This window comes from Cercospora beticola, chromosome 8 (assembly GCF_033473495.1).
Source record: "Cercospora beticola chromosome 8, complete sequence".
Taxonomy (NCBI): domain Eukaryota; kingdom Fungi; phylum Ascomycota; class Dothideomycetes; order Mycosphaerellales; family Mycosphaerellaceae; genus Cercospora; species Cercospora beticola.
Genome location: NC_088942.1, coordinates 184,973 through 210,154, shown reverse-complemented (window position 1 = coordinate 210,154; position 25,182 = coordinate 184,973). Strand labels below are relative to the sequence as shown.

The 25,182-nt window shown below is 51.8% G+C and overlaps 6 protein-coding genes across 6 annotated transcripts; 4 read left to right on the top strand and 2 right to left on the bottom strand.

Moving 5' to 3' along the window:
• Positions 1 to 14: 14 nt before the first annotated feature.
• On the bottom strand, positions 15 to 4,919 carry RHO25_011461 (uncharacterized protein; the record flags this gene model as incomplete). Its single annotated transcript, XM_023602880.2, has 2 exons — positions 15 to 248; positions 324 to 4,919. 2 exons carry the CDS (start codon positions 4,917 to 4,919, stop codon positions 15 to 17), a joined length of 4,830 nt encoding a protein of 1,609 aa, XP_023454712.1.
• A 632-nt stretch (positions 4,920 to 5,551) lies between these two features.
• RHO25_011460 (uncharacterized protein) lies at positions 5,552 to 7,242 on the bottom strand (the record flags this gene model as incomplete). Its single annotated transcript, XM_023602879.2, has 4 exons — positions 5,552 to 5,693; positions 5,760 to 6,616; positions 6,704 to 7,093; positions 7,177 to 7,242. The coding sequence occupies 4 exons, from the start codon at positions 7,240 to 7,242 to the stop codon at positions 5,552 to 5,554; spliced, it is 1,455 nt and encodes a 484-aa protein (XP_023454713.1).
• A 1,105-nt stretch (positions 7,243 to 8,347) lies between these two features.
• On the top strand, positions 8,348 to 16,321 carry RHO25_011459 (uncharacterized protein; the record flags this gene model as incomplete). The annotated part of the gene is made up of 7 exons (XM_023602878.2): positions 8,348 to 9,006; positions 9,061 to 9,571; positions 9,626 to 9,749; positions 9,802 to 9,914; positions 9,974 to 10,538; positions 10,598 to 11,047; positions 11,100 to 16,321. The coding sequence occupies 7 exons, from the start codon at positions 8,348 to 8,350 to the stop codon at positions 16,319 to 16,321; spliced, it is 7,644 nt and encodes a 2,547-aa protein (XP_023454714.1).
• A 1,193-nt stretch (positions 16,322 to 17,514) lies between these two features.
• On the top strand, positions 17,515 to 18,798 carry RHO25_011458 (uncharacterized protein; the record flags this gene model as incomplete). Its single annotated transcript, XM_023602877.1, has 1 exon — positions 17,515 to 18,798. The coding sequence occupies one exon, from the start codon at positions 17,515 to 17,517 to the stop codon at positions 18,796 to 18,798; it is 1,284 nt and encodes a 427-aa protein (XP_023454715.1).
• A 2,268-nt stretch (positions 18,799 to 21,066) lies between these two features.
• RAD15 (DNA-dependent ATPase of the nucleotide excision repair factor 4 complex) lies at positions 21,067 to 23,508 on the top strand (the record flags this gene model as incomplete). Its single annotated transcript, XM_023602876.2, has 1 exon — positions 21,067 to 23,508. The coding sequence occupies one exon, from the start codon at positions 21,067 to 21,069 to the stop codon at positions 23,506 to 23,508; it is 2,442 nt and encodes an 813-aa protein (XP_023454708.1).
• Positions 23,509 to 24,630: 1,122 nt separating this feature from the next.
• Positions 24,631 to 25,089, top strand: RHO25_011456 (uncharacterized protein; the record flags this gene model as incomplete). The annotated part of the gene is made up of 3 exons (XM_065603417.1): positions 24,631 to 24,650; positions 24,740 to 24,786; positions 24,863 to 25,089. 3 exons carry the CDS (start codon positions 24,631 to 24,633, stop codon positions 25,087 to 25,089), a joined length of 294 nt encoding a protein of 97 aa, XP_065459489.1.
• Positions 25,090 to 25,182: the final 93 nt, after the last annotated feature.

Here is a 25,182-nt window from a genome sequence, read left to right as displayed (position 1 = left end):
AGCAATCCGAAACCTCAGTTGTAATGATACGGCTGTCTGCACAACGGACACGCACTCGAATTACTACTCCGGAACCACTTGAACAAACAAGCATTATGGAACGTATGCTTGCAAGTCGGACAGCGTTTCTTGGGTAATTCTTTGTGCTCGTTGACCATGGAGTAGCAAATTGCACATTCGTCGTGGCCTTTGAGTGCGCCGGCGACGTTTTTGCGCCAGGAAGAGAGGGCGTCGATTATGCTTCCGTTCTGCGTTGGAGAAGAAAAGATGTTAGTGGGCTGTGTGGGGTTGGGGAGAGTGTGGAGGGTGGAGGAGGGACTTACGCTGAAAGTTATTGTTCCTTGGCAGTTGATAAGCCATGCTCGCCATTTTTGTTCTGAGACAGCGACGCGGTTGATGCCTTCTGGTTTTGCGCCTTGGAGAGGGTAGGCTTCTGGAAGAGCGATTTTCATTGCCATTGTTTGTTCGTCGATTTGGTAGGAGACGACGACTTCTTTGGCTCGGGGGTTGACTTTTACGGTCATGGCTTCGTAGTCTGGGTCGGATTTGACGGTTTTGTCGTTCCATTGGGAGACTTCTGATAGGCTTTCCTCGATGATCAAGGGACTGATGTATTTGGCTGTCCAGGCTTCGATTGTCTTGGGTGCTTGGCGGGATTTGATTTCGTTGTTGAGGTAGTTCTTCACTAGACTTGGGAGGTGGAGCAGTGAGAGGTAGTAGAGATGGGTCAAGAGTGACTGCGTCTCTTTCTCTGGGTTTGCTTCCAGTCCTGGTGAGTAGCTTTGGAGTTCGAAGTTTGATGCATCTACAGGTCGGCCGCTGCTTAGTCGTAGCACATCGAAGCTCATCTCCAGAAGTCCATTGAGGTACCCATTCTCTTTCAGCTGTTCCACATAGTCGCCTTTGACGCGGAAACTGGAGCCGCGAAAGTGGTCAAAGACCAGTCGCCACCCATAGAGATACCCCTGTAGCGTAAGCGGAACTACCAGCTCGAAGGCATCCTCATCCAATGCATCCAGATCAGGAGCTTGCATGATTAGTGATAGTAGCTCGTCAGGCAGGACAGCTTTGCGGTCTTCCAACGCAGCATCCAAAGAGATTTGCTCTTGTGCCGTTGGGATATGGTTGTGAAGCAGGTCAAAGGCAGCTTCTTGGAGTGCTTGGGATGGTGCACAAAGCAACGGAAAGAGCTCTTCGGTGTCTTCGAGCGGCTTAGCTGGCAATTGTACGAGCTGACGGGCCAGCAGTTCATTTGTGATCATCAGAGGCTGGTGCTGTGCATCAGGTACTTCAGTGCCCGCCTTGAGCAGTGAGATCAATCCTGTGCGAAGTGCTCCCTCGTTCTCTTTGAGGGCTTCAAGAAGGTCGTCATTGGGTTCATCTTCTCTGCTCAGCTTGTTCAAGGCGGCATATAATCTCAATGTGCCATGGGAGACTAGGATCACTTCTTCTAGACTGGTCCGATCCCGCGGAGCGTTCGCGGACTGCCAGAATGACACCAGCACGCCAACAATTTGAGACCAGTGCTCGCCATACATGTCAGCCATAGCGGGCAGCAATGAGCCAAGCATCTTGCATGTTTCAGCCTTGACCCTCAGTGACGAGTCAGAGGATAGCCATGGGATGATGTGTTTGACGAGAAAGATCAGTCTCGGCTTCGCGATTGTATCAACGATGTCCGATTGTGTATGCAGGATCACGTTCAGGAACACAAGCTGCTCGAGCGCTTTCTCCTCTTGGGAATCAAGCTGACTCTGGGTGAGATCGGCAACCAGTTCATTGCACATTCTCGTCAGCAACTGGCTCCCCGTCAACGCCTGAGCGAAGCCAACAAGGTAAGAGATCAGTGACATCGAGTCTTTGCCGGCACGTTGAGACCTAAGCTCCTCTTCGCTAGCTTTGGATTGCCCGCTCGTGGAGCCGTGAAGTTCAAAAGCATTATCGTGCGCTTTTGCTGCAGCTAGTGCAGCATAGTACGCCAATGGCGAGCCCTTGTGCGCCGACACCAAGGTATCGAAGGTGGCAAACAGCTCCGCCTCATGCCTGCTCTTTGCGTGGTCACTCCCGGAAGTCCAGTATGTACGAAGCACCTCATTGGCATCAACAACGAAAGTCATGACTTCGTGCTCGAGATCGTGCGAGTTCTCCTCTCGCCAGAGCGAATTCGCCCCCACAATACTCGTAGCATCTTCTGCGAGTAGCACGCAAATGTTCAATAGCGCTAGCACATTCGCTGCGTCCTGTTCCGGAAGCGTGGAAATCGAGACGGATTTCAGTATGCCAGCGAAGAAAATTGCAATTCTGAGCGCTTGCGATAGGCCTTCGCTGTCGTATGAAGGTATCGTGTCGATTTGTCTGGCCGACGGCAAATGCACTGCTCCACCAAGTGCGCTAAGCAGTGCGAGGGAGGCCTTTGGTGTGGATGCGACAGCAAGGATAGACTCTTTCCAGATCTCAGTGCTGGGAAGCATTTCTTTGAGATTTTGCAAATTCGTCTCGCCGCCTGAAATCTTCTTCGACAGTTCCAGCACCGTCTCGATCGGCAAAGAGGACGACGTAGTCTTTTCCAGACTCTGCGTAATCAATGCATACTTCGATTCGGTCGTAGCCTCTGCGAAGGACGAGGTGAGCAGATTGGCTAACTTCGAAGCAGTCTCAGCAACAGATTCCGAGGCAGAGTCCTTCAGCTGAATGACAGCTGGTAACAACTGTTCACCACTGGACGTTGACATGAAGTTCCGGACGACAGATTCATTGGTCTTCGACAAATGCTCAATGCCTGTTAGCCCAGATTGTGCTTGTGAATCTTCAAGAGATAGTAGCTTGGTGAGTTCAACCAATATGCTTTCCGAAGTGTCTTGTGAAACTACATCCAGCCGAAGCAGGTCTGCGATAGTGCTGTAGGCCGCATTATTGGTAGCAGCCTGCTCTCGCAGGAAGATTTGTAGAGGACCGCTCCCATGTGCTGCTGTCACCGCCGCCGACGGAGTGTTTGCAGGGAACAGCGCATGCAATGCGTTCATTCTCTCCTGGGGGGTTGCGCCACTCTGCTCTCGCTCTACAATGCTCTGCAGTGCTGCCTCGAAAAGTGCGGCGAACTTGGAGTCATTCTGCAGCGCAAATAGGCAGCGCACAAGATGGCGTTGCGATGGACTTAGGATGATTCGCGGAAGTGTCTCCTCCACGAAACGGACTAGGGTCTTGTGATATGTCGGGTCGCGAAGCAAGTGAGATGCACAAGAACGCAGCTGCTGTTCGACGACCGCAGCAGCTCCCCATGGTTTGCCATTTCTACTGTCGAGGAGAGCCACGCATTCGCGTAATATGTCCGTGTTGGCTTGGATGAAGCGGGCAATCAACGACTCGGGAAAGTCATAATCATTAGTGAAAAGCTCTCTCTGGAGATCTGCCCAGCGCTCCCCAGTTGTCGCGACATGCTTTTGACTTTTCTCAAAATCTTTCGATTGCTCTGGCTGTGACAATTTGGCGGTCTCTACTAGACTTGCGGCCAGTTGCAGCCATTTCTGTTCCAGGACAGGTGGAAGCTTGTTGATGATGCCAACTTTGGATACAATGGAAGCAGGCTTCGGGCCTGAGATTGTCCACTTGTCAGTCGAAGAAGCTGGCTGCAGGTACTGCTGGACAGGAGGGATGGCAAAAGCTTCAAGTAGCTTCGTGGCATCCTCATCCGATGCTGTGCGGGTGACAATGTCGACGAGAGTGAAATAGACCGGCCACGATGAAGAAGAATTGAAGCGCTCCTCTCTCTTGCAGATACCATCGCGCGCAGACAGCAGCAGGTCTGAAATATCATCGTACGTTTGTGGCACGATTTCTTCTGGTAGTTTCCGCAAGACTTCGGCCAGTCTGTCCCAATACCGAGCTGGACCAGCATATGAACCGTGTTTGAGGCATTGTCGCAATCGCCCGAGTGCCGGCTTCTTCTTACAGTAAGCCGTTGTCCACACGGAAGGGAACTTGGTTGTCAGCGCATCCAGAGTCTCGACAAAACTTAGTGATGATCCCGTCTGGTCGGAGGCAAGACCCTCGTAAATGTACGCGCTAGAAACAGCACCCAAGTTCGTCTCGATCAGATCTGGCTCCTTCTGCAAACTCAGTTGAACCAGTTGATTTGCAGCTCTTCGTACATTCGAATCCGTATGACTGACAAACTCCCAAAACTTCTTATCGCTGAACAAAGCTTCGTACACATGCTTCTGCTTGTCCAGCTCCTCGGAGGGAAGATTGTGCAGCAGGCTTGAGATCACCAGCAGAGCGGTGGATACCACACGAGCGTGAGTAGCTTTTGCATCATCTACGCTGATGGAGCGCTCGTCGCTCAGCGTCCAGACAGTTTCGTTGAGCGCAGCATCCTGACAGTACTGCAAGATAGATTCTTGAAATGTTTTGCGCAGACCATTGATCTTTTCTGGCGTTGGAAATACAGTAGCCAATGCCTCTTCTGCGGTTTTTGCCACAGATCGGTCATTGTCGAAAGTGCCTGCTAACCAAGGTCCAGTGATTGTTGACAGCTGCTTCGCTATACGCTTGCCACATTTCACTGACAGCTGGCCAGTGTACTGATGAGCGAGCTGGCGTACTCGGCGTGCGGCGTCGATGGAGAGCCTTGGGTATTGCTTGACCCAGACTTCAATGATCGCGTCTTCGACATCTTCCGTGGCAGACAGGGATGCCTGGAGATCTTCGAGAGCCTTTGCTTTGGTCGTGCTGTCCTTTTTGGACAGATTCTTGTAAGCCACCACCACGCTCGAGTTTGATACTGCCGAGTAGTCTGTTGGTTCTTGAACGTATGAGAGGACCGACGACTGGCTAGAGGCGAAAGCAGAGCTGCCAAATCCTCCAAAGCCGCCACCAACCCGACCACTGCTGGCTTGCGACTTGAAACCTCGCTTGCTCATGGTCGCAAGGAGCGCGGAAGAGTGGAAAAATTACACAGGGCAAATAACGACATGCGCGCCCTGTCACGAAGTGTCTTGGTCTGTGAGGACGCGGAGTTGCGAAGAAGTGAAGAGGTCAACTCCGGTGTCTCAATGTGCAGGCACTGTTTGTTGAATTTGTCCACCGATGACGCGGGTTTGATGGCTGATAAGATTAGATCGTGGCGATCGCGGCCGCCGTCGTGCCGAATGCGCGCGACGGCCCGATGCGCGGCTATGATATTCTGGAACATGGAGGTAGTTCGACACGAAAGCCAGCTTCTGTTGTTTTCCGATGCATCCTCTACAATGTGTTTCGCGTACGAGCAGACAACTAGTCACGTTCGACGGCGAGCGCCCTGGCAGTGGCTCGATACCAGTCTTTGAGCGACGACGACTTCTATTGAGAGTCTACTCTGCTGCCAGCTGGCCTCGACGTACGGAGCGGGGCGTCGAACGCAAGCAGTACTGCCAAACCACCTACGCCTACAGCAACGCTGCTCGAGGAGCTGAGGCCTGAAGCGATCGGACTCTAGTATGGAGCCCACATTCAGCACACCAAACGTCACCATTGTGCGAACACCAAGCCTCATGGGGTCCAGATCGCGTTCCGGCTATGCATTGCATTCACAGAGCATACTCTTTTCTCTAAGAACCTTTCCGAATCTCAACAAGCCGACTGCGGCGGCGACTCCGAATCCAAGCGCTATGAAGCCCAGGAGACTGTTGCCCCATCCCCATTCAAGGTTGCGAAACCTGCGGCAGCGATCAGCTGGATAGTCCGGCTTGTTGGTTCATACACGCCCGCACTAGTTCACTTACATAGCCGGTGCGACCAGAGGCAGCGCGCAGGCAGCAATACTTCTCAGTATCGTAATCGCTGCCATCGCGCTTGAAGAGTAACTGAGGTAGACGTCAATGACGTATGTCTGGATGCTCTGCAAGGTGCCCGCGGTGCCCGCAACGAATATGGCAGCACCGATGTTGGGCACAATCCAGTGCACTCTCTCCTGCGCCGACCATCCGTACCAGAAGAGGCCAATGGGTACGAACGCGCAGCTGATGAACAGCAGAGGGAGCCGGAACTCCGGTTGAGCGATGCCTTGATTCCTAGCCGTGAGCTTGCGATACAGGAGGGCATTCACCGGTTGTCCCATCTGGATCCCCACGAGTAGTCCGACGCCTATGGAGATGTAGTTGAGTGAGCCCAGGAAGATCGGCTGGCCGTATAGGCCATTCCACGTCATAGGAAACGTGGCCAACATAAGCATGGCTATGCCGTAGATGTACGCCACGTGGATGCTGAGCCATAGCACAAGAGGGCGTGCCAGCATACGGAAAGGTCGGGTGTGGCTCTCTCGGAGCTTCTGCGCAAGACTTTGAGAGTCATGCTTCGTACGATAGCAGTTGTTGCCGGTGCTCGTACGCAATGCATCGCGCTTGAGCTTCAGGATCGCTGGACCGAATGTTTCTCGCAGGAAGAATAGGCCGAAGAGTTGTACCAGACCGCTGCCGATGGCGGCAGAGTAAAAGCAAACACGCCAGGACCATCTCGTCACGATAAAGCCGCCTACAATTGGGCCGATTGCCGGTGCGATCATCGGTATTATGGTGTAGAGGGCGACACCTTTCCCGCGTTGTTCTCTGGTGAATATGTCGCCGATAACGCCGCTACAAATCTGTGAGTGCTGTCAGCCTCCGGTCTCCGACTCGACGCCACCGCTATGCATGCTTGCAGAGCAGTAGAGCCCGATATGCTCGCTCACCACTTGAGGAACAGAACCGGCCAGACCTGAGAAGAATCGGAAAACAATGAGCTGTGCTGGAGTATGCGCAAGAGCACACGCGAGTAGTGTGATGATGAAGAGCACATTGGCCAACTGCAGCACTCGCACTCTGCCAAACGTCTCTGACAAGGGTGCTGCTATCATGGGTCCAATGGCATATGGCAGGTAGTATATGGAGAGACACAAGATGAGCACAGTGTCCGAGCGAACGCCAAGGTCCTTTTGAATGGTGCTCAAAGCGGGGGCGACTTCTGCTGAGATGAATGCACCTATGAAGTTGAATAGAGACATAGGGATGCAGGTGAGCCACTTCCGCTTCAAAGGCCAGTTGAGAGGATTTTCTGGATCATGAATGCCATCCCAGTCTACCTGCCAACGGATCAGCCCAGCCTGTTTCTATAGCGAAAGGTTTCTAGCGCAGAGAGGAGCGGGACGGAGTGGTAGCCTCTTACAAGTCGCGTTTCGTGAATTTCTACTTGGCTCAAGCCCTGTTCAGCTTTGATCTCGCTTGTGGGCATCGCTATCGCTGGTGGACTCCTCAAAATTCTCTGGGATTTCGAGTTTGCGTGGTCTACAGAGAGCTTTGTGTGTTTCTTCCGGCTGCGGATATTGATCGCCGACTGCCCTATCTGCTATCAGGATGTACAAAGCGACCTCTTTATGTTCAGCTTCACACGCAAACCGCAGCGAGGGCTAACAAGAGCTGGGGCGTGAGAGCCGGCGTGATCCACTCTTCTGTGACGAGCATGTTGTTGCATGGGGAGCAGAGCAGTCACTGTTGGCACGCACTATGAATAGGGACAACAACACTCCAAGCTGTGCATCGACGGCGACAACACGATCACTGGGACTCTGCGAGAGGCGATCAACAGGGACTGGAAGATCCGCATGAACTGGTCATGGATCACTCCAATAATACCACCATTCCCTGTTTGCGATAACAGCATTAAACATAGGCAGCCGTGGTCAGACCAGGATGGAGAGTCGTTCTGTTGATTAAACCTATGGCATCTTTTTCTACTTGCTTGGCGACAGCCATCCCTCTGGTACAAATATACAAGTCCGAAGCTTCGCAGGCTGTGGATTAGTGAGCTTCGCACAATTCCGGCCGTAGCGCTACAGCAGGTGTCTGTTGCGAACTCTGTCAAGGTGGTCGAAACGATCAGAGGCACTCCGGGCCTTTCGTCAACCCAGGGCCGGACTGCTCAGAGATCGAAACTCATCCTTTCTTCCACTCTCCACATGGATGCAATGCTGTCAGGCGCAGCGTGGTGTTTACAAAGCCTGACAACATCACCAGTCGAACCTTCATCGGTGTTGGTGCGCATACCAGATGACCTTCCAACATCAGACTGCTGGCTTGTGGAAATTGATCAACATGGATGTATCATTCAGTGATGGGTTAGGGCTTTAGTCCGAACTATCGATCTGTGCGATTATGATCCCCACCTCTGATTGTGCTCTACAGGGCGCCTTTGATTAGTGGTCTTTCATTCTGTCAACATGGACATTTCGACTGTATGCGTGGCGAGCCGCAAGTCTTAGCCAGTTCAACTGCTGGTCTCGAAGCAATAGCCCACATTCTTCGCTCACGATTGCTGCGTAACTACTTTCCTACCTGCGATGGAATTCTCCACACCTTCCAGCCAAGCGCGTTCGGACAGCATAAGTGACTGTGTGCACATGACGCATGCTCACGATGCAGGAGCAAATGGGGTTACACACAATACACGGAATGCGTCCCGGTTGCCATCTGATGTGACTGTTGGCCTCGGAACAGCTACTGATACTACTCCCGTTGCCATCTGCGGCATGGGTTTGCGGTTGCCAGGCTCGATTCATGACCCAACGTCGATGTTCAATTTCCTGATGAATGGGAAAGATGCCCGCACGCCAACTGATGACAAACGTTTCAACATCAATGGCTACTACAACAAAAGCTCTGGTATCGGCACTATGCCGATGAATCATGGCTACTGGCTCGACGATCTTGACCTGAGGCAGTTCGATACCGCCATGTTCAATATGACGGCTTCTGAAGCTGAAAGGCTCGACCCGCGGCAACGATTGTTATTGGAAGTTGCGCGTGAGGCCTTGGAAAGCGCAGGAGAGACAGGCTGGCGTGGCAAAAGCATTGGATGTTATGTCGGTGCCTTTGGCGAAGATTGGCAAGAGCTTCACAGCAAAGACCCGCTTGATAGTGGTATCTACCGCATCACGGGCTATCTGGACTTCGCCCTGAGTAACCGACTCTCGTATGAGTTCGACTTGAGGGGCCCGAGGTAAGAGTGATGGCTGTACGGCCGAGGGTCGATGATAAGTTGACATTTCTACAGCATGACTATCAAGACAGCATGCTCGTCTACTGGAACGGCATTACACCTAGCGTGCCAGGCGATTGCACAGAACGAGTGCACTGCAGCAATCGTTGCTGGCGTCAACTTGATCTTGACACCAACACTCTCGCTGGCAATGACAGACCAAGGCGGCTTGTCAGCAGATGCGTCCTGCAAAACCTTCGACGCCTCGGCCAATGGGTACGCGCGGGCAGAAGCGGCCAGTGCAATCTACATCAAGAAGTGGGATGCAGCCATGCGAGACGGCGATCCTATTCGGGCTGTCATCCGAAACACAGCTAGCAATTTTGATGGCAAAACACAGGGTATCACGAATCCAAGTGCCGAAGCACAAGAAGCACTGATCAGACAAGCATATGGGAGGGCTGGTCTTGACCCTGCAAGAACGGCGATGGTGGAGTGCCATGGCACAGGTACGGCCGTGGGAGATCCGCTGGAGTTAGAAGCTGTTGCCAACGTCTTTGGCAGAAAAGGTGTCTTCATCGGATCTGTAAGAACATGACGGACGATCTTTGGAAGTCTTATAAGTTAACAGAACCTCAAGGTCAAGCCTAATTTCGGTCACGGAGAAGCGGCCGCGACCCTCACCAGCATCCTGAAATCGGTTCTTGCACTAGAGAACAAGATCATGTTCCCTAATATCAAATTCACGAATCCAAACCCGAAGAGTGAGTAGACAATGCTGCAGCTGGAAGCAATTCGTCTCTAAAGCCTCATCAGTTCCCTTCAATGATGCCAAGCTCATGGTTCCCGTTAAGCCCACCGCATGGCCAGATGATCGCGCTGAAGTCATCAGTGTCAATAGCTTCGGAGTTGGCGGCACAAATGTTCACGTAAGTTTTCTCCTGCTTGATCAACGTAGGCCAGGGAGTTGACAGCGCCGATCACGCAGATCGTTCTACAATCAGCAGCTAGCTTCGCACTGGAGAAGTCAGTGAAGCATCTTCACACCTCATTGGCCGCCGTAGACACCACGATGCTTCTGGTCTTCTCAGCGGCAAGCAAAGAGTCGTTGAAAGCGGTGGCGGATAATTGCCAAGCCTATCTGAGAGCCCATCCCGATCGATTCGCTCACCTTGCCTATACTTTGGCCCTCCGACGCGAACATCTCCAGTTCCGTTCTTTCACCGTTGTAGAGTGCCGCAATGCTGGAGAAGACGTGGCTGCCTCAGCAACTACCATGCAGGCCCGCACCGAGAATGCCGCTTGTCACCAGACGACCCAAAATTGCAAATTCGATAAGAACGGCGTACGCCACGTGCCAGATCTTACCATATCGCCACCCATAAAATGTCAAGCTGCAAGACAGACACTCTTTGTATTCACAGGCCAAGGTGCGCAATGGGCGAGAATGGGACAATCCCTAATGGACAAGCAACCAAGATTCTTGCAGTCTCTGAGAGACATGGACCTCATTTTGCAGAGTCTTGATCATTCACCCAAATGGACCATCGAAGGTGCAAAGCCGGTTTCGTTCTCCGCCTCAAATGCCAGTCATGCTAACGTTTAGGCATAGGGGAAATTGGAAAGGACGAAAACCTTTCTCGCTTGGATGAACCCGAAATTTGTCAACCAATTTGCACGAGTTTGCAGATCGCCCTTGTTCAATTGTTGTTGCACTGGGGTGTACGACCTGCTGCCGTAATCGGTCACTCCAGCGGCGAGATTGCCGCTGCATATGCGGCAGGATCTTTGACGATGCGCGAAGCTATGGTCACGGCCTACTACAGAGGCTACGTTGCCAGTCAACAGAAACGGAATGGTGGAATGGCTGTCGTTGGCATGAGCCAAGATCACGCCCGTCTATTTTGCTCTCCGGGAGTTGAAATCGCATGCAAAAACAGCGGCAAGAACGTGACGTTGTCCGGAGACATGGAACAATTGGATGTAGTTCTGGCGAGCATCGCGAAGGCGGAGCCAGATGTCTTCATCCGACGGCTGCCGGTTCAGGAAGCGTATCATTCGTGTGAGGATCCGACCCGCAAGACAGCTAAGGAGTGAGATACTGACTTCGACAGATCATATGAAAGACATCGGTGGTGCGTATTGCGAATACATTACAGAACATCTGACGCCCTGCGAGCCGACTGTGCCCTTCTTTTCCAGCGTGCACGGAGCACGCCTTGCATCGGCTGTGAAGCTAGATGCCACTTACTGGCGCAGCAACCTCGAGCAACCAGTGGAATTTCATGCAGCTACGAAGCAGATGCTGTGCTCTTTCCCTCGCGATACTACCGTATTGGAGGTGGGCCCTCATGCAGCCCTTGCTGGGCCCTTGAAACAGATTGCGAACGAGCTATCATCGGCGAATCAATATCTGGCAGTGCTCACCAGGCGCCAAGACGACAATTACTGCTTTCTCAAGGCAATGGGCCAACTTCACTGCATCGGCCACCAGGTCAGCTTTCCCTATCATGGTCAGGTACTCACGGACCTGGATCCATATCCCTGGAAACACGAAAGGTACTGGTACGAGACCAGGCTTATGCGAGACTGGAGAATGCGCAAACATGCCCCACATGAGCTGTTAGGAGTCAGAACACTGGAAAGCGGTGATTTGCAACCCTGCTGGCGAAATTTGTTGCGTTTGAAAGATGTTGAGTGGCTGAAAGACCATAGGATCGGCGACGACATCGTCTTCCCAGCAGCAGCATATATATGTATGGCCGGCGAGGCATCTTTGCAAATGACCGGCACTGTTGATTATACTGTCAAAGAAGTGTCTTTCAACACAGCAATGGTCCTTAGAACCAGTGAATGCACAGAAATATTGACCACGTTGCGACCCCAGCGTGTTACCTCCTCATTGGATTCCGCCTGGTTCGAGTTCACCATCATTTCGTTCAGTGGATCGGTGTGGAACAAGCACTGCACAGGACTGATCAAAGGAGGGCAAGAATCGAGGGGACCGTCGTTCCAAGCTGAGACGTACCCTAGACAGGTCTCTACTTCCGCATGGTATCGAAGTATGGCCCGTGCGGGACTGAAATATGGTCCGAGGTTCGTGGGTATGGAGGGCATCACAGCTGGAATTCAGGAAGCCAAGGCCTCTGCAGTAATCTCTGACAAACAGAACCCCAACGAGCCTCACTACCCACTACACCCGACTACACTCGACATTGCATTTCAGACAATCAGGGTGGCTGTACACTTGGGTGAACCTCGTCTGTTCCGGAGAGTTTACTTGCCTACGTACATCGAGGAGTTGTACGTCGGGGATGCTCGTCATCAGACCATACGTGTGAACACACGAGCAGTGAGTGGCAAATATGGGGCAACGCGAGGCTATTCCCAGGGCATCGTGAACGACGCTAGAGCCTTCCACTTCGAAGGAATTCGTTTCACCTTACTGGAAACAGACGAAGCACTACAAATGCATAAAGCTGCTTATCTACAGTGGAAGCCGGATTGGGACTTGCTCGAGATCAACAGTCTGCTGAAGCCTATCAACAGCTGCGAATCCGATCACTGCCTTATGGAAAGGATGTTCCTGCTCTGTGCGATAGAGGGTCAAAAAGCACTCACCGATGTGGGACCCGTGTATGAATATCTGAGCCGGTATCGAGATTGGCTCGGTGCGCATCTTCAAAGGGCAATGTCACCAGACTATCCTCTTGTACCAGACTCGCAAGAGCTCTTCTGCTTGTCTTCTTCCCAACGTCGGACACTTATCAATCAAATGCACGAGCAGAGCAAACAGATGCGAAATGCGCCTGTGTGCGCTTTGCTTTTCCGCTGCTATGAGAATTGTCGGGATATATTCGAGGGCAAAGCTGAGACGCTCGACGTTCTGATCAAAGATGGACTCCTTCACCAACTGTACGATTACATGAATTCTATGTGGGAATACAGCGACTTCTTCAAGCTGTTGGGTAACACTAGACCCCAGATAGAAATTCTCGAAGTAGGGGCCGGAACTGGCGGGCTTACAGCTAAGGTCCTAGAAGGCTTGAGGTCTGACTTTGGAGAGCGGATGTACCTCAATTACACATTCACTGACATCTCCGCTGGTTTCTTCGTGCAAGCACAAGAAAGGTTCAAGGGCTGGCAAAACATTGAGTACAAAGTGCTCGATATTAGCAAAGATCCGCTTGCCCAAGGATTTAAAGCCGGCCAATACGACCTTATCATCGCCTCGAATGTCATACATGCTACTCCCGTGCTTCAGAAGACATTGGCAAACATTCTGTCGCTCCTTCGTCCAGAAGGTCAGCTTTTAATGCAAGAAATCTGCACGGAGACCAAATGGGCCAACTATATCATGGGTCTGTTTCCAGGCTGGTGGTTGAGCGAGCAATCTGAACGAACTGGACAGCCATATATCTCACCCGAGCTGTGGGATACAGAGTTGCGGGCTGCGGGCTTTGCTGGTGTGGAAGCAAGTGCATTGGACGGCGCTCCACCCTATCATATCAACGCAACTATCCTCGCGCGGCCATGTTACGACACGAGGCACAGTGACCGGGTCACTCTGCTATCTGGTTATGAAATCCATCATCTCGCCTACAGAGTTGAAGAGATGCTACATGATCAGGACATCGTAGCTCAGCACTGCCTTTTCGGTGAGCCACTTCCGCCAGGGCAAGCTCTGATCTCGTTTCTCGATGTAGATTGCCCGTTCTTCAAGGATTTCGACTCGGTGAAGATGACTCAGTTCTTGGATATGGTTCGAACACTGCAGCATACCATCGTGGTATGGCTGACGCGGGCGATTCACATCAACCCTATAGACCCGGACTTCGCCCTAGTGACTGGTCTTGCTAGGACCATTCGATCAGAGTTAGGAATGTACTTTGCGACTCTTGAGCTTGAGAGCACTACGGACCTTTCCGCCTCGGCTATCTGTCACGTTTTCCACAAACTCAGGCAAACTACTGCAGATAATCATTCAGATGTTGACCCGGACATGGAATTTGCTTGGGCTAATGGTGTCATAAATATTAGCCGCTTCCATTGGGCTTCGATGGCAGTGACTCCGGATGAGATGTTGGACGGGACCTCTGCGAGAGCACTTGTGATCGGCCAGCGAGGATCGTTGCAGACATTGAAGTGGACGCAACGACGCCTGACAGAGCTGATGCCTGAGGAAGTACAAATCAAGATGTATGCCGTGGGCATGAACTTCAAGGACATCGTGATCGCCATGGGTATCATCGACGGCGGAGATGCTGCAGGCAACATCCTTGGCTGCGAAGGCTCCGGCATCATCACCAAGACTGGATCTGCAGTCGAGCATGTCCAGCCAGGAGATCGTGTGATGGTGCTGGGTGGTCATGTTGGTACATTCACGACAGAGCTACAGACTTTGGGCCGTTTGTGCTGCAAAATCCCAGATCAGCTAGCCTGGGACGAGGCCGCCACCATGCCCTGCGTCTACATAACGGTGCTTCGGGCACTCATCGACAAGGGCAATCTCCGGGAAGGACAATCTGTGCTGATCCACAGCGCAGCTGGCGGCGTAGGCCTCGCTGCCATAAACATTGCAAGATGGGTTGGCGCGCGCATCCTCGTGACCGTGGGCACCAAAGAGAAAGCGGATCATCTTGCCCAAGCATACGGCATTCCACGACACCACATCTTCTCCTCACGCGACATAAGCTTCGTCGATGGCGTAAGCAGAGCGACTGACGGCCGTGGTGTGGATGTCGTGCTCAATTCTTTATCGGGCGAACTTCTCCATGCATCCTGGAAGTGCGTAGCCAGGGGCGGATGCATGCTCGAACTCGGAAAACGTGATTTAATTGGCCGGGGCCAGTTGGCTATGGACGCCTTCGAGGAGAATCGCTCATTCATTGGCATCGACGTAGGCGCCTTGGCAATCGATGATGTATCAACCACTTCTCGGCTGTTGAAACAAGTGGTAGACCTTTACACTCAAGGCAAGATTCATCCGATCTCACCCAGTACCCGGTTCGGTGCGGAGAACGTCGCTGAAGCCTTTAGCCATATGCAGAAAGGTCTGCATATTGGGAAGATTGTGGTTACCTTTCCTGCCGCCGACATCCTTCCTCTTTCACCTTGTCTCCCGGAAGTCTGGCTGAGGCCAGATGCCAACTACCTTCTTGTAGGTGGCCTGGGAGGCTTGGGTATGACCGTTGCCAAGTGGATGGTAATGCATGGCGCCAGGAATTTGGCATTCTTGTCACGGTCCGCCAATCACGGGAAGCATCGGGCTTTCTTCCAGGAGCTTGCAGAAATGTCTTGTCAAGCTCAGGCTATCACTTGCGATGTGTGCGAGCTAAGTTCGGTTCGGGATGCTGTCTCTAAGCTCGACAAGCCTATCGCCGGCGTCTTGCACATGGGTATGGTTTTGAGCGACATCAGTATTCTGGACCTGGATGTTGAGATCTGGAGAGCTGCCATAGGGCCCAAGGTCCAGGGAACGTGGAACCTGCACACAGCGTTGCCGCGAGACATGGACCATTTTGTTATGTTCAGCTCGGCTTCCGGCATCTGTGGTTACTGGGGCCAGGCTAACTATGCCGCCGGGAACACCTTTCAGGATAGCTTCGCTCAATACCGCACATCACAAGGTTCGCCAGCGGCAGTGATTGATATCGGAGCCGTCGAGGACGTTGGCTTCATCAGTCAAAACCCAACGATTCTGGAACAGATGAGGTCTACAAGCACCAGTATGCTTTCGGAACAAGCTTTCTTGGACGGTCTTCAACTCGCCATGTCCCGTTCCAACAAGAGGCCAGCGCCACAGCTCAAGACTGTCACTGAGGGACACATGTACCCAGGACAAGTCAGCATCGGTCTCGAGTGCTCGCTACCCATTGCGGATCCAAACAACACTGTGATCTGGAAGCGTGATCCCCGTTTCGCCATCTACCGGAATATCGAGCAAGCTGACTCGGTGACCACTCACACCAGCCGTGGTCCTTTACAGAAGTTGATCAGTACTTTGAGAGCGAATCAGAGCAAATTAGACGATTCTCATATTGCGCGGATCCTTACAGAAGCGATCGCTCGATCTGTCTTCGGCTTTCTGATGAAAGCTGATACAGAGGAGATCGATCACACGCTTACTCTTGAAAGTATAGGCGTTGATTCTTTAGTAGCAATTGAAATCCGCAACTGGGTTAAACATAATCTGAGCGTGGACGTGAGCGTATTGGAACTCATGGCTGGTGGAAGTCTCGAACAATTGGGCAGCTTGGTCGCTCGACGACTCAGGGAAAAGTACACATCGAGCTCAACGAGTTCATCGGAAACGAAGGTCAATCGGGAGAATTAGCTGATCTATGGTGGCAATGGACTAGAGGCATGTACTATGCTGATCGTCCACCGCTGAAGAAGCAAAAGGAGAGAATTCGAACGTGAGAAACATTCCATCAAATCGTCTCGGCCGATGCATCCAAAGCCTCATGATAATTTAATACTGGAGAAGTTTGAAATTTGGGTCCGTGACTGATGAACATAGTGACGGCGGGTCGACAGCACATGACTCTGCTTCATCTTTCGAATGATAATCATAATCTCGAGGGGCAACTTTCTCACTAAATCCATAACCGTTTGTCGAACTGCTCCATTCGACGTCGCTTGCTCGACCAGGTTGATTGCTTCCGTGCGAATAGATCGAGTCTGTTTCATGATTTTTCCCTCCCTCGCGACCAGAACATGCTTGTCTTGGAGGTTGGGGTTGGAGGCAGGGGCGTCTGAGCATGCTGTCCCCTGATGATTACACTGTTTATGGTTTGCCTTGCTGCCGACCAATCCCGGACTGGGACACTCGTTCGATTGATAAATAATCCGCTCTTTTCCTTTGCTCTCACACAAGAGCCAAATATGGATTATGGAACTCGTGCCATCACAACGACCTAGCTAACTTTACAAGAGCATGGTAAGAGAGGGACAAAGTTAAAAGCATCGCGGCTACAAGTACACAGTGACGAAGGAACCAGGCGACTGCTAAGTAGATCAGAGAGTGTGACAGACGCCACGGGACTTGCGAATATGGACGAGACGAATGCGACCACCTCACGAGTCAAGTTCTTCTTTGAGAAGGTTATCAACACGGATTCATTAGTGAGCAATACCTTTCACGATGTGGTCATCTCCAACACGCTACAAGATATCGTTTGCGAACGGAGCTGGCAAGGTGAGTTCAAGGATGTGCACGAGCCTTACTGAACTTTGCAAAACACATTCGTTAAGGCTAGGGCAGGATCTGAGCCCAACTCATGTCAGCTCAAGGAGATTCCATGGGCCGGAGAACGATACTGTACTGAGCATATCGCCAAGCCAACTGCTAAGAATCGAATCTAGGAGTCTAGGATATGACAGACAGTGAGCCAGCAAGTATATAGTGGCAATGGCGATCGTGACTTTGCACTAACATAATGACTTCGCGGACATTTATACACACTTTGGCACTCCCACAACTTCGAAAGTAATCTCCGGTCCCACTCCAACAAAAGAAAGGCCACGATGGAAGGAATTTCGCAAAGATACATCCAAGAACTATTGCAGTTCGTGCGCACAAAATCGCCCTACTACCGCTCTCTTTGGGCACAAGTTCCGGAAGGCATCTCGTCGATTGAGGATCTTCCTCTCACAGACTCCGACGACTATTGGACTGCGGCTCGCGATGATCAACTCCTGACTGGCCCGATTAATGATGGGATCATTGTGCGGACGGGCGGCACAACGGCAGAGCCTAAGGTAGTTTACATGACACGGGAGGAGGTGAAGCAGACGCTGCTCCCGCTGGCGCACTATCTGTCGTCCTGCTCTGGTATCCGCCCTGGTGATCGCCTGGCCAACCTCTTCCACATTGGGGGAATGTATGCAGGATTTGTCGGCGTGACAACAGCAATGCAGGACATGCACATGCAGCACGTACACCTCCCGATCACCGGCAATGAGTCGATTCCGGACATGGCGCATTTTCTCAAGATGTTTGATGCGACAGTGATTCTGAGCAACGTATTCACTGTCTCTCGCGTGGCAGCGTATCTTCGAGAGCAGGGTGAAACCATCGACTCCGTACATCTGATACTATACATGGGAGAAAGCTTCTACAACGACATTCTTCCATCCTGGCTCGAGGCCTTTCCGAACATGCGTGTACGACCGATGATGTACGCAGCGGTAGACGGCGGGATCATAGGATTGCCTGTGATCTCATCATCTGGCGACGATGACCCAGGAGACCCTGTGTATCAAGTCTCCTCGCCAATGGTGTTGGTAGAGATCCTGGACGAGGACGGCAAGGTGATCACCGAACCAAACCGTCGGGGTCGGCTGATGCTCACGGATTGCAAGCGACGTCTTCAGCCCACTATACGCTATCCTATTGGAGACAATGCAGAATGGGTTGACCATGGCCGGATGACGTTCCGCTTACTGGGTCGCGAGTCAATCGCGCTGAAGGTCGGATCTTTATTTTTGAGCATGCCAACACTTCGCAGCATCGTCAGAGACACGTTTGGAGAGAGCAAAATCAACAGCTTCCAACTGGTGGTCCGACGCATGGATGGAAAAAGTGAAGTGACATTCAGGCTTGTTGCAGATCCTGGCTCGACAGCTGATCAGGAACTGATTACTCGGAAGCTGGAGCAACGTCTGATCACCGAGGCCCCAAAGTGGCAAGAGTACTTGGAAGTTGGCTACATTCAGCCATTGAGGACTGAGTGGGTCAAAGAGGAAGATCTCTCGTACTCGGAACGATCGGGTAAGCTTCGTGAAGTTGTAGAAGAGCGGTTTGGATGAGCCGGAACTTGTACTACGGCTGCAGTTTGTTCGTTCCAGGTAGCAATTGAGTCGTGAGTAGGGCAGTAATATAAGTAATCAGGAACCATGCCGGACTCCAACGGATCGAGTTGAGATGAAATGGTTTCGCCCTATCTCTATCCACTTGTGCTCCTCCTGATGTAAGCCTCCCTTCTATCGCCTTGAATCTCTGTCCCGTTGACAGTGCGCAGTCTTGACGTCGAGTACTGCTGTCGCGCTTGACGTGTTGGCTCACCTGTTTTAGCTCCGATCAGTTCCTGGTCTTACTTTTTGTCTTCGTGGATGTCAATGATCAGAAATCAAATGATGTGCATGGGGAACAGACTTTTGAAAGCAAACCTGTTCCTAGCTTGGGCAATGGAACGTATCGCAACGCCAGTCACTGCCCTTGAGCGCACTCTCTCAGGCTATCATAAACCATTTTGGCTTGCTCATGCACTACTTGTACTGCCCACAGACTATGGGGACTCTTCACTCGCCTGAGAGTGTCAACAAGTCTCCTTGCACCAAATTCGAACCTTTCTTCTCCTACAACTTCGCATACAAGACATCGGACAGGGCAAAGTATGAAGTGACAGTCTTCGTGCCCAGATCTCTTACACTGAGCTCGAAGTGCCCGATCCTGGTGCATTGGCATGGGGGTGGTTTCGTCGTCGGCCATCGATTGTACCAACCGTGGTATGCCACCTGGTGAGTGATGAGCCAAAGAGACCCATCGAGCTTTCGTATTCAATCTGATGGATGATGGCGGTCCGGTGGAACAGGCTGCTACAGTTCGCATTGACCAAAAATGCTGTCATCTTCAGTCCAGATTACAGCTTGCTACCAGAGGCGACCGGAACAGACATCATACAAGACATTGTCGACTTCTGGGAGTGGTTACACTGCAACTCAAGTCAGCAAATTCACCAGGTTATTTCTCATGTCCGACTGACCTTGGACTATGAGCGGATTGCGGTCCATGGCGAAAGCTCCGGTTGGTCTTGCCGCTTGATATCTGAATAAAGCATTCCACGAGTTGACTATCATAGGTGGTTGGCTTGCTGTACAGTCTTCGCTCGTTTCCGCTGGCGGCGGAATCAAGTGCGTTATCGCCAGTTCGGCGTGCATTGATCTCAATCACCCTTTTTTCAGGATACCGGGTCCAAGACGCATCTTCGGCCAGCCCACTCAACAGCCACGAGTGGCAGAAAAGATCATTGCGGACTATTTGCGCTCCGTCAAGGCAGGCGTTGTTCGAACTAGCTCTGATCCGGATCAGCTTTGGCCATTGTTTACCAGCCTTACTACAAACATTTCCTGCAGGCACAGCGAGACAAGCGAATCGATATTATGCAGATTTTAGATGAGGTTGATTCGCTACCGCCGATATGGATCATACACGGGGCGCAAGACACGCTGGTAAGCTCTGTTCCACACATCATGACCCCGCTTGACATCGAGAATTGCTCATGAGCGCTACCAGGTACCGTCAGCATCCTCCACAAACTTCGTGCATAAGGTCCAGAGGAAGATGCCCAGCGTACCCGTCAAGCTCACTCTACGAACTGGTGATCATGGGGTTGACTTGGGATGCACAGTTGAGGAAGACTGGGTCCGCGAGGGGTGCGAATTCGTGGCTCAGTTTTGGCCTTAGTTTCTCCCTTTCACTTTATATGATACCATGAGCTATCAAGTCTGTTACTTGAACGAACTTCGACGAGCAATGTCTATATCTGGTCCCTTCCAGATGAGAGGCCTATCTTGTCAGCTGTTTTGTCCTGCTCTATCTTCCTGCTACCGGGATCACCATCTGTTTGATCACAGAAGAGATAGCATGCCGAGCGAATGGGACATTTGACGAGTCTGCATATCAAAATGCACAAAAGGCTCCGACGATGTCCGTGGCAGATGTGAAGATGCAAGGAAAGCAACTGTGTACGCGATCTACCTCTACCTCCAACCTCCGCGCTGCGCACGGCGGACTTCGGCCCGTCGGGCCCGTGCCGCGCCGCTCCGGCAGCCTTAGCGCGGTTGCCTTGCATTTTGGTGAATGTGCACCTTACATATCTTCTCCATCCACATCCACATACACTCGACGAGACATCACACCAGCAGCATGCTAATATCGAAACTTTGCACGACAGTCGCATTCCACAGCATCAATCGCGCTGAACAGGACGTCGTGGAAGGCAACGGCCTTCGGCCTGGAGGGCTGGAAGTGGCGGCGCGACAGACTTCAGCAATTATCGCGCGCAGTTGCCCGTCATGAAGTTCTTCATCGGGGACCTACCGGTCCTTTTTCCGTACCCGAGGATCTATCCGGAGCAGTACAAATATATGTGTGATCTCAAGCACACGCTGGACGCTGGAGGACATTGCGTCTTGGAGATGCCTTCGGGCACTGGGAAAACCGTCTCGCTGCTGTCTCTCATCGTGGCGTATCAGCAGCACTATCCCGAGCACAGGAAATTAATTTACTGCTCTCGTACCATGTCCGAGATCGAGAAAGCGCTCGCGGAACTGAAGGCTTTGATGAAATACCGGACAGATCAGCTAGGCCACGAAGAGGACTTCCGAGGCCTCGGGTTGACAAGTCGAAAGAACCTGTGTCTTCATCCATCTGTCAAGCGTGAGAAGAGTGGTTCCGTAGTCGATGCCCGTTGTCGAAGTCTGACTGCTGGATTCGTGAAGGAGAAGAAGGAACGTGGCGAAGATGTCGATCTCTGCATCTATCATGACAATCTCGACCTTCTCGAGCCCCACAACCTCATTCCGCCCGGCGTCTGGACACTGGACGGTATGCTGCGCTACGGAGAGCAGCAAAAGCAATGCCCATACTTCACCGCGCGTCGCATGATGCCGTTCTGCAATGTCATCATCTACTCATACCATTATTTGCTCGACCCGAAAATCGCAGAGCGAGTATCCAGAGAACTTTCAAAAGACTGCATCGTAGTGTTCGATGAGGCCCACAATATCGACAACGTTTGCATTGAGTCTCTGAGCATTGACCTGACTGAAGATTCAATACGAAAGGCAGCGCGGGGTGCTGAGAATCTGGACCGCAAGATCAAAGAGATGAAAGACACAGATGCCGAGAAGCTGCAGAATGAGTATGCAAAATTGGTGGAAGGCCTCCGAGAAGCAGACACTGCTCGCGATGAAGGCGCATTCATGTCAAATCCTGCTTTGCCAGACGACTTGCTGAAGGAAGCAGTACCTGGCAATATTCGCAGAGCGGAGCACTTCACTGCGTTTTTGAAGCGCTTCATTGAGTACCTGAAAACGCGAATGAGGGCATTGCACGTAATTTCGGAAACGCCGCCCTCTTTCTTGCAACATCTGAAGGAACTCACATTCATCGAGAAGAAGCCTCTGCGCTTCTGTGCGGAACGTCTCACTTCACTTGTGCGTACTTTGGAACTTACCAATATCGAGGACTACCAGCCTCTTCAAGAGGTTGCAACTTTTGCAACTCTCGCGGCTACATACGACACAGGTTTCCTGCTAATATTGGAGCCTTTCGAATCCGATACCGCGACAGTCGCCAATCCAGTACTCCACTTTACGTGTCTTGATGCTGCAATCGCCATCAAGCCGGTCTTTGAACGTTTCAGCTCAGTCATCATTACTTCTGGAACGATATCTCCTCTCGAAATGTACCCAAAAATGCTCGGATTCACGGCAGTTGTGCAAGAGTCCTATCCGATGACACTGGCTCGAAGATCATTCCTGCCAATGATCGTGACCAGAGGCTCTGATCAGAACCAGATATCATCTGGCTTTCAGACACGAAGCGATCCCGCAAATATTCGAAATTACGGCAATCTGCTGATCGAGTTTTCCAAACTCACCCCAGATGGTCTCGTTGTCTTCTTCCCATCATACTTGTATATGGAGAATGTCATATCCGCGTGGCAGACCATGGGCATCCTGGATCAGGTCTGGAAGAGCAAGCTCATTCTGGTCGAGACACCTGACAGCCAGGAGACATCTTTGGCACTCGAGACTTACCGAACTGCCTGCAGTAATGGTAGAGGTGCAGTGTTACTTTGTGTCGCGCGAGGAAAGGTATCCGAGGGTATCGATTTCGACCACCACTACGGCCGGACTGTGCTTTGCATCGGTGTTCCGTTCCAGTACACTGAGTCGCGTATCCTGAAAGCACGATTGGAGTTTCTGCGAGAAACCTATCGCATTCGCGAGAATGACTTCTTGTCCTTCGATGCCATGCGACATTGCGCACAATGCCTGGGGCGCGTCTTGCGAGGCAAGGACGATTACGGTATCATGGTCATGGCTGACAAGCGATTCGGCAAGAAGCGTACTCAGTTGCCCAAATGGATCGCCAATGAACTCATGGAGAGCGATGCAAACATGTCTGTGGATCAAGCTGTTGCGGCAGCGAGGAAATTCCTCAAGCAGATGAGCAAACCCTTCCCTGGTAAAATGCAGGATGGAATCAGTACGTGGAGTTACGAAGATCTTCAGGCTCATCAGGCGAAAATGGAAGCGGATACGATGCGCGATGATTATCAAAACGGGGAGTATAATGGCGATCACCGTGTTCATGGTGACACTGTCATGGCCGAAGCTGAGGGGCAAGTCCGGGAACTTGATGATGACTTTGACATGAACGATGCGGACGAGAGTGCGATGCTTCAAGCGGCTGCTGATATCAACCCAAATGGTTCTGTGCCAGGCTAGTCCGCTGGTAGACCGAGCACAGCTTTGCCTTCAAATTCTGGTTGGGCGGCGGCCAACATTCCTTGGACCCTTGACGCAGAAGTACTGCAATGGCTGAATATCCTCCCACAACCCTCACTCGACAGCATACTGACATATGGGAAATTGCCGAGCTGGCTGGTCGAGCAATCACACGCAAACTCGACTCCAGCGACTGGTCAACCAGCAGCGAGCATCAGCTGGAGGATTAGCAGCATCGCGTTGCTGCAGTGGCTCAATAGCCTCTCACATTCTGATCTCGGGCAGCTGCTTCCGATGACAGAGGATAAATTGGGTTCGCAATGCCCATTTGACAATTGCGGACAATGGCGGCATCTACATCCTAAAGGCAACTTTCGGGACCTCCGAAAACACTGGTTGCTGCATTTGGACCAGAAACCATTTGCTTGCCCGTGGCCCCAGTGCACGTACCGGGCGCGGCAGATCCGAGACGTGAAATGCCATATGGCCAAGGCAGTCCATGATTCTTCTGGCATGGAAATCGTGGGGATTAGCAAAAGGAAGAGCCGTCCGTGAGGACAATGGCGCAAATTGCTACACGGGTCTCTGACTTATGTAGCACACCTAAGGCATTTTGTCTCAATCAGCAAGCAAGGCACAGAGTACAGGTTACGACGAGATCACAGTAAGTGTGTATGTTTCCGAATTTCTGTTTTGGTGTTTGCAGCTAGCGTGCCTGAAGCAGATAGTTCTACAGCCACCAAGCTTGGACATATCGAGGCAACCTGATATGCGTCTCGGCCACTCCTCAACGTACACAGAATATGTTGAATTCACGCGTCCAATGTCCTCTCTTCAGGTTTTGCCTACTAACACTGCCAAAATGCTGCATCTGTAGCACAATCGGCGAGTCAATGTCGATATCGTTGACGTCACGACAGAGGCGCCGTGTTATGGTGACGTTCAAACTGCTAAGAAGTACCAGATATTGACGGGCAACGTCATTCGGAGCTATTCTAGCATGACAAGAGCTGCCATTGAGCTTCGAACTTCCTTCTCTTGATTTTGGAAACTCGATAAAATCAGCACAGCTTCTCAGCAAGATCAAAAGACTGCCAAGATATTCGAGAGAAATCCGCAATCATGGTTGGATCAAAGACACCGTATGTCCGGTCAACTAAATAACGCTCTGGACGATGAGACCGGATTAGCATGAGACAGTGAGGAGTTTGCTAACCTCCAACCACGACAGAGGCGGCCAAGCAGCCGGCGAGAAATTCCAAAAACAGCAAGCTGAGAGTTCGTTCCTCTAATCCTCCTTCCCCACCTCCACACCAATAATTCTCCTCTTTCTAACACTTACCCTCTTCCACAGAAGAAGGTCTCGGCGCACCCTCCGCTCCAGGAAAATCCTCTGGCACCGGAATCGCAGAGAACCCGGGCTACGCTCCTGTAGCTTCGGATTCGGGTTCGACGAATGTGGGAGTTGAAGCTGGGACGGACACGAAGGGCGAGAAGGGTATTAGTGGTGTGCCGGTGGGGCCAAGCGACGGGATTAATAGTGGGAATATGAGTGGTGGGGGGACGAGTGCGGGGAAGTAGAGAAAGAGGATGATGTGGAGGGAGATGGGATAAGATAGGGAGGATCAGGATAGAAGGAGGAATGAGGTAAGAGAGAAGTGGATTAAGGAAGTG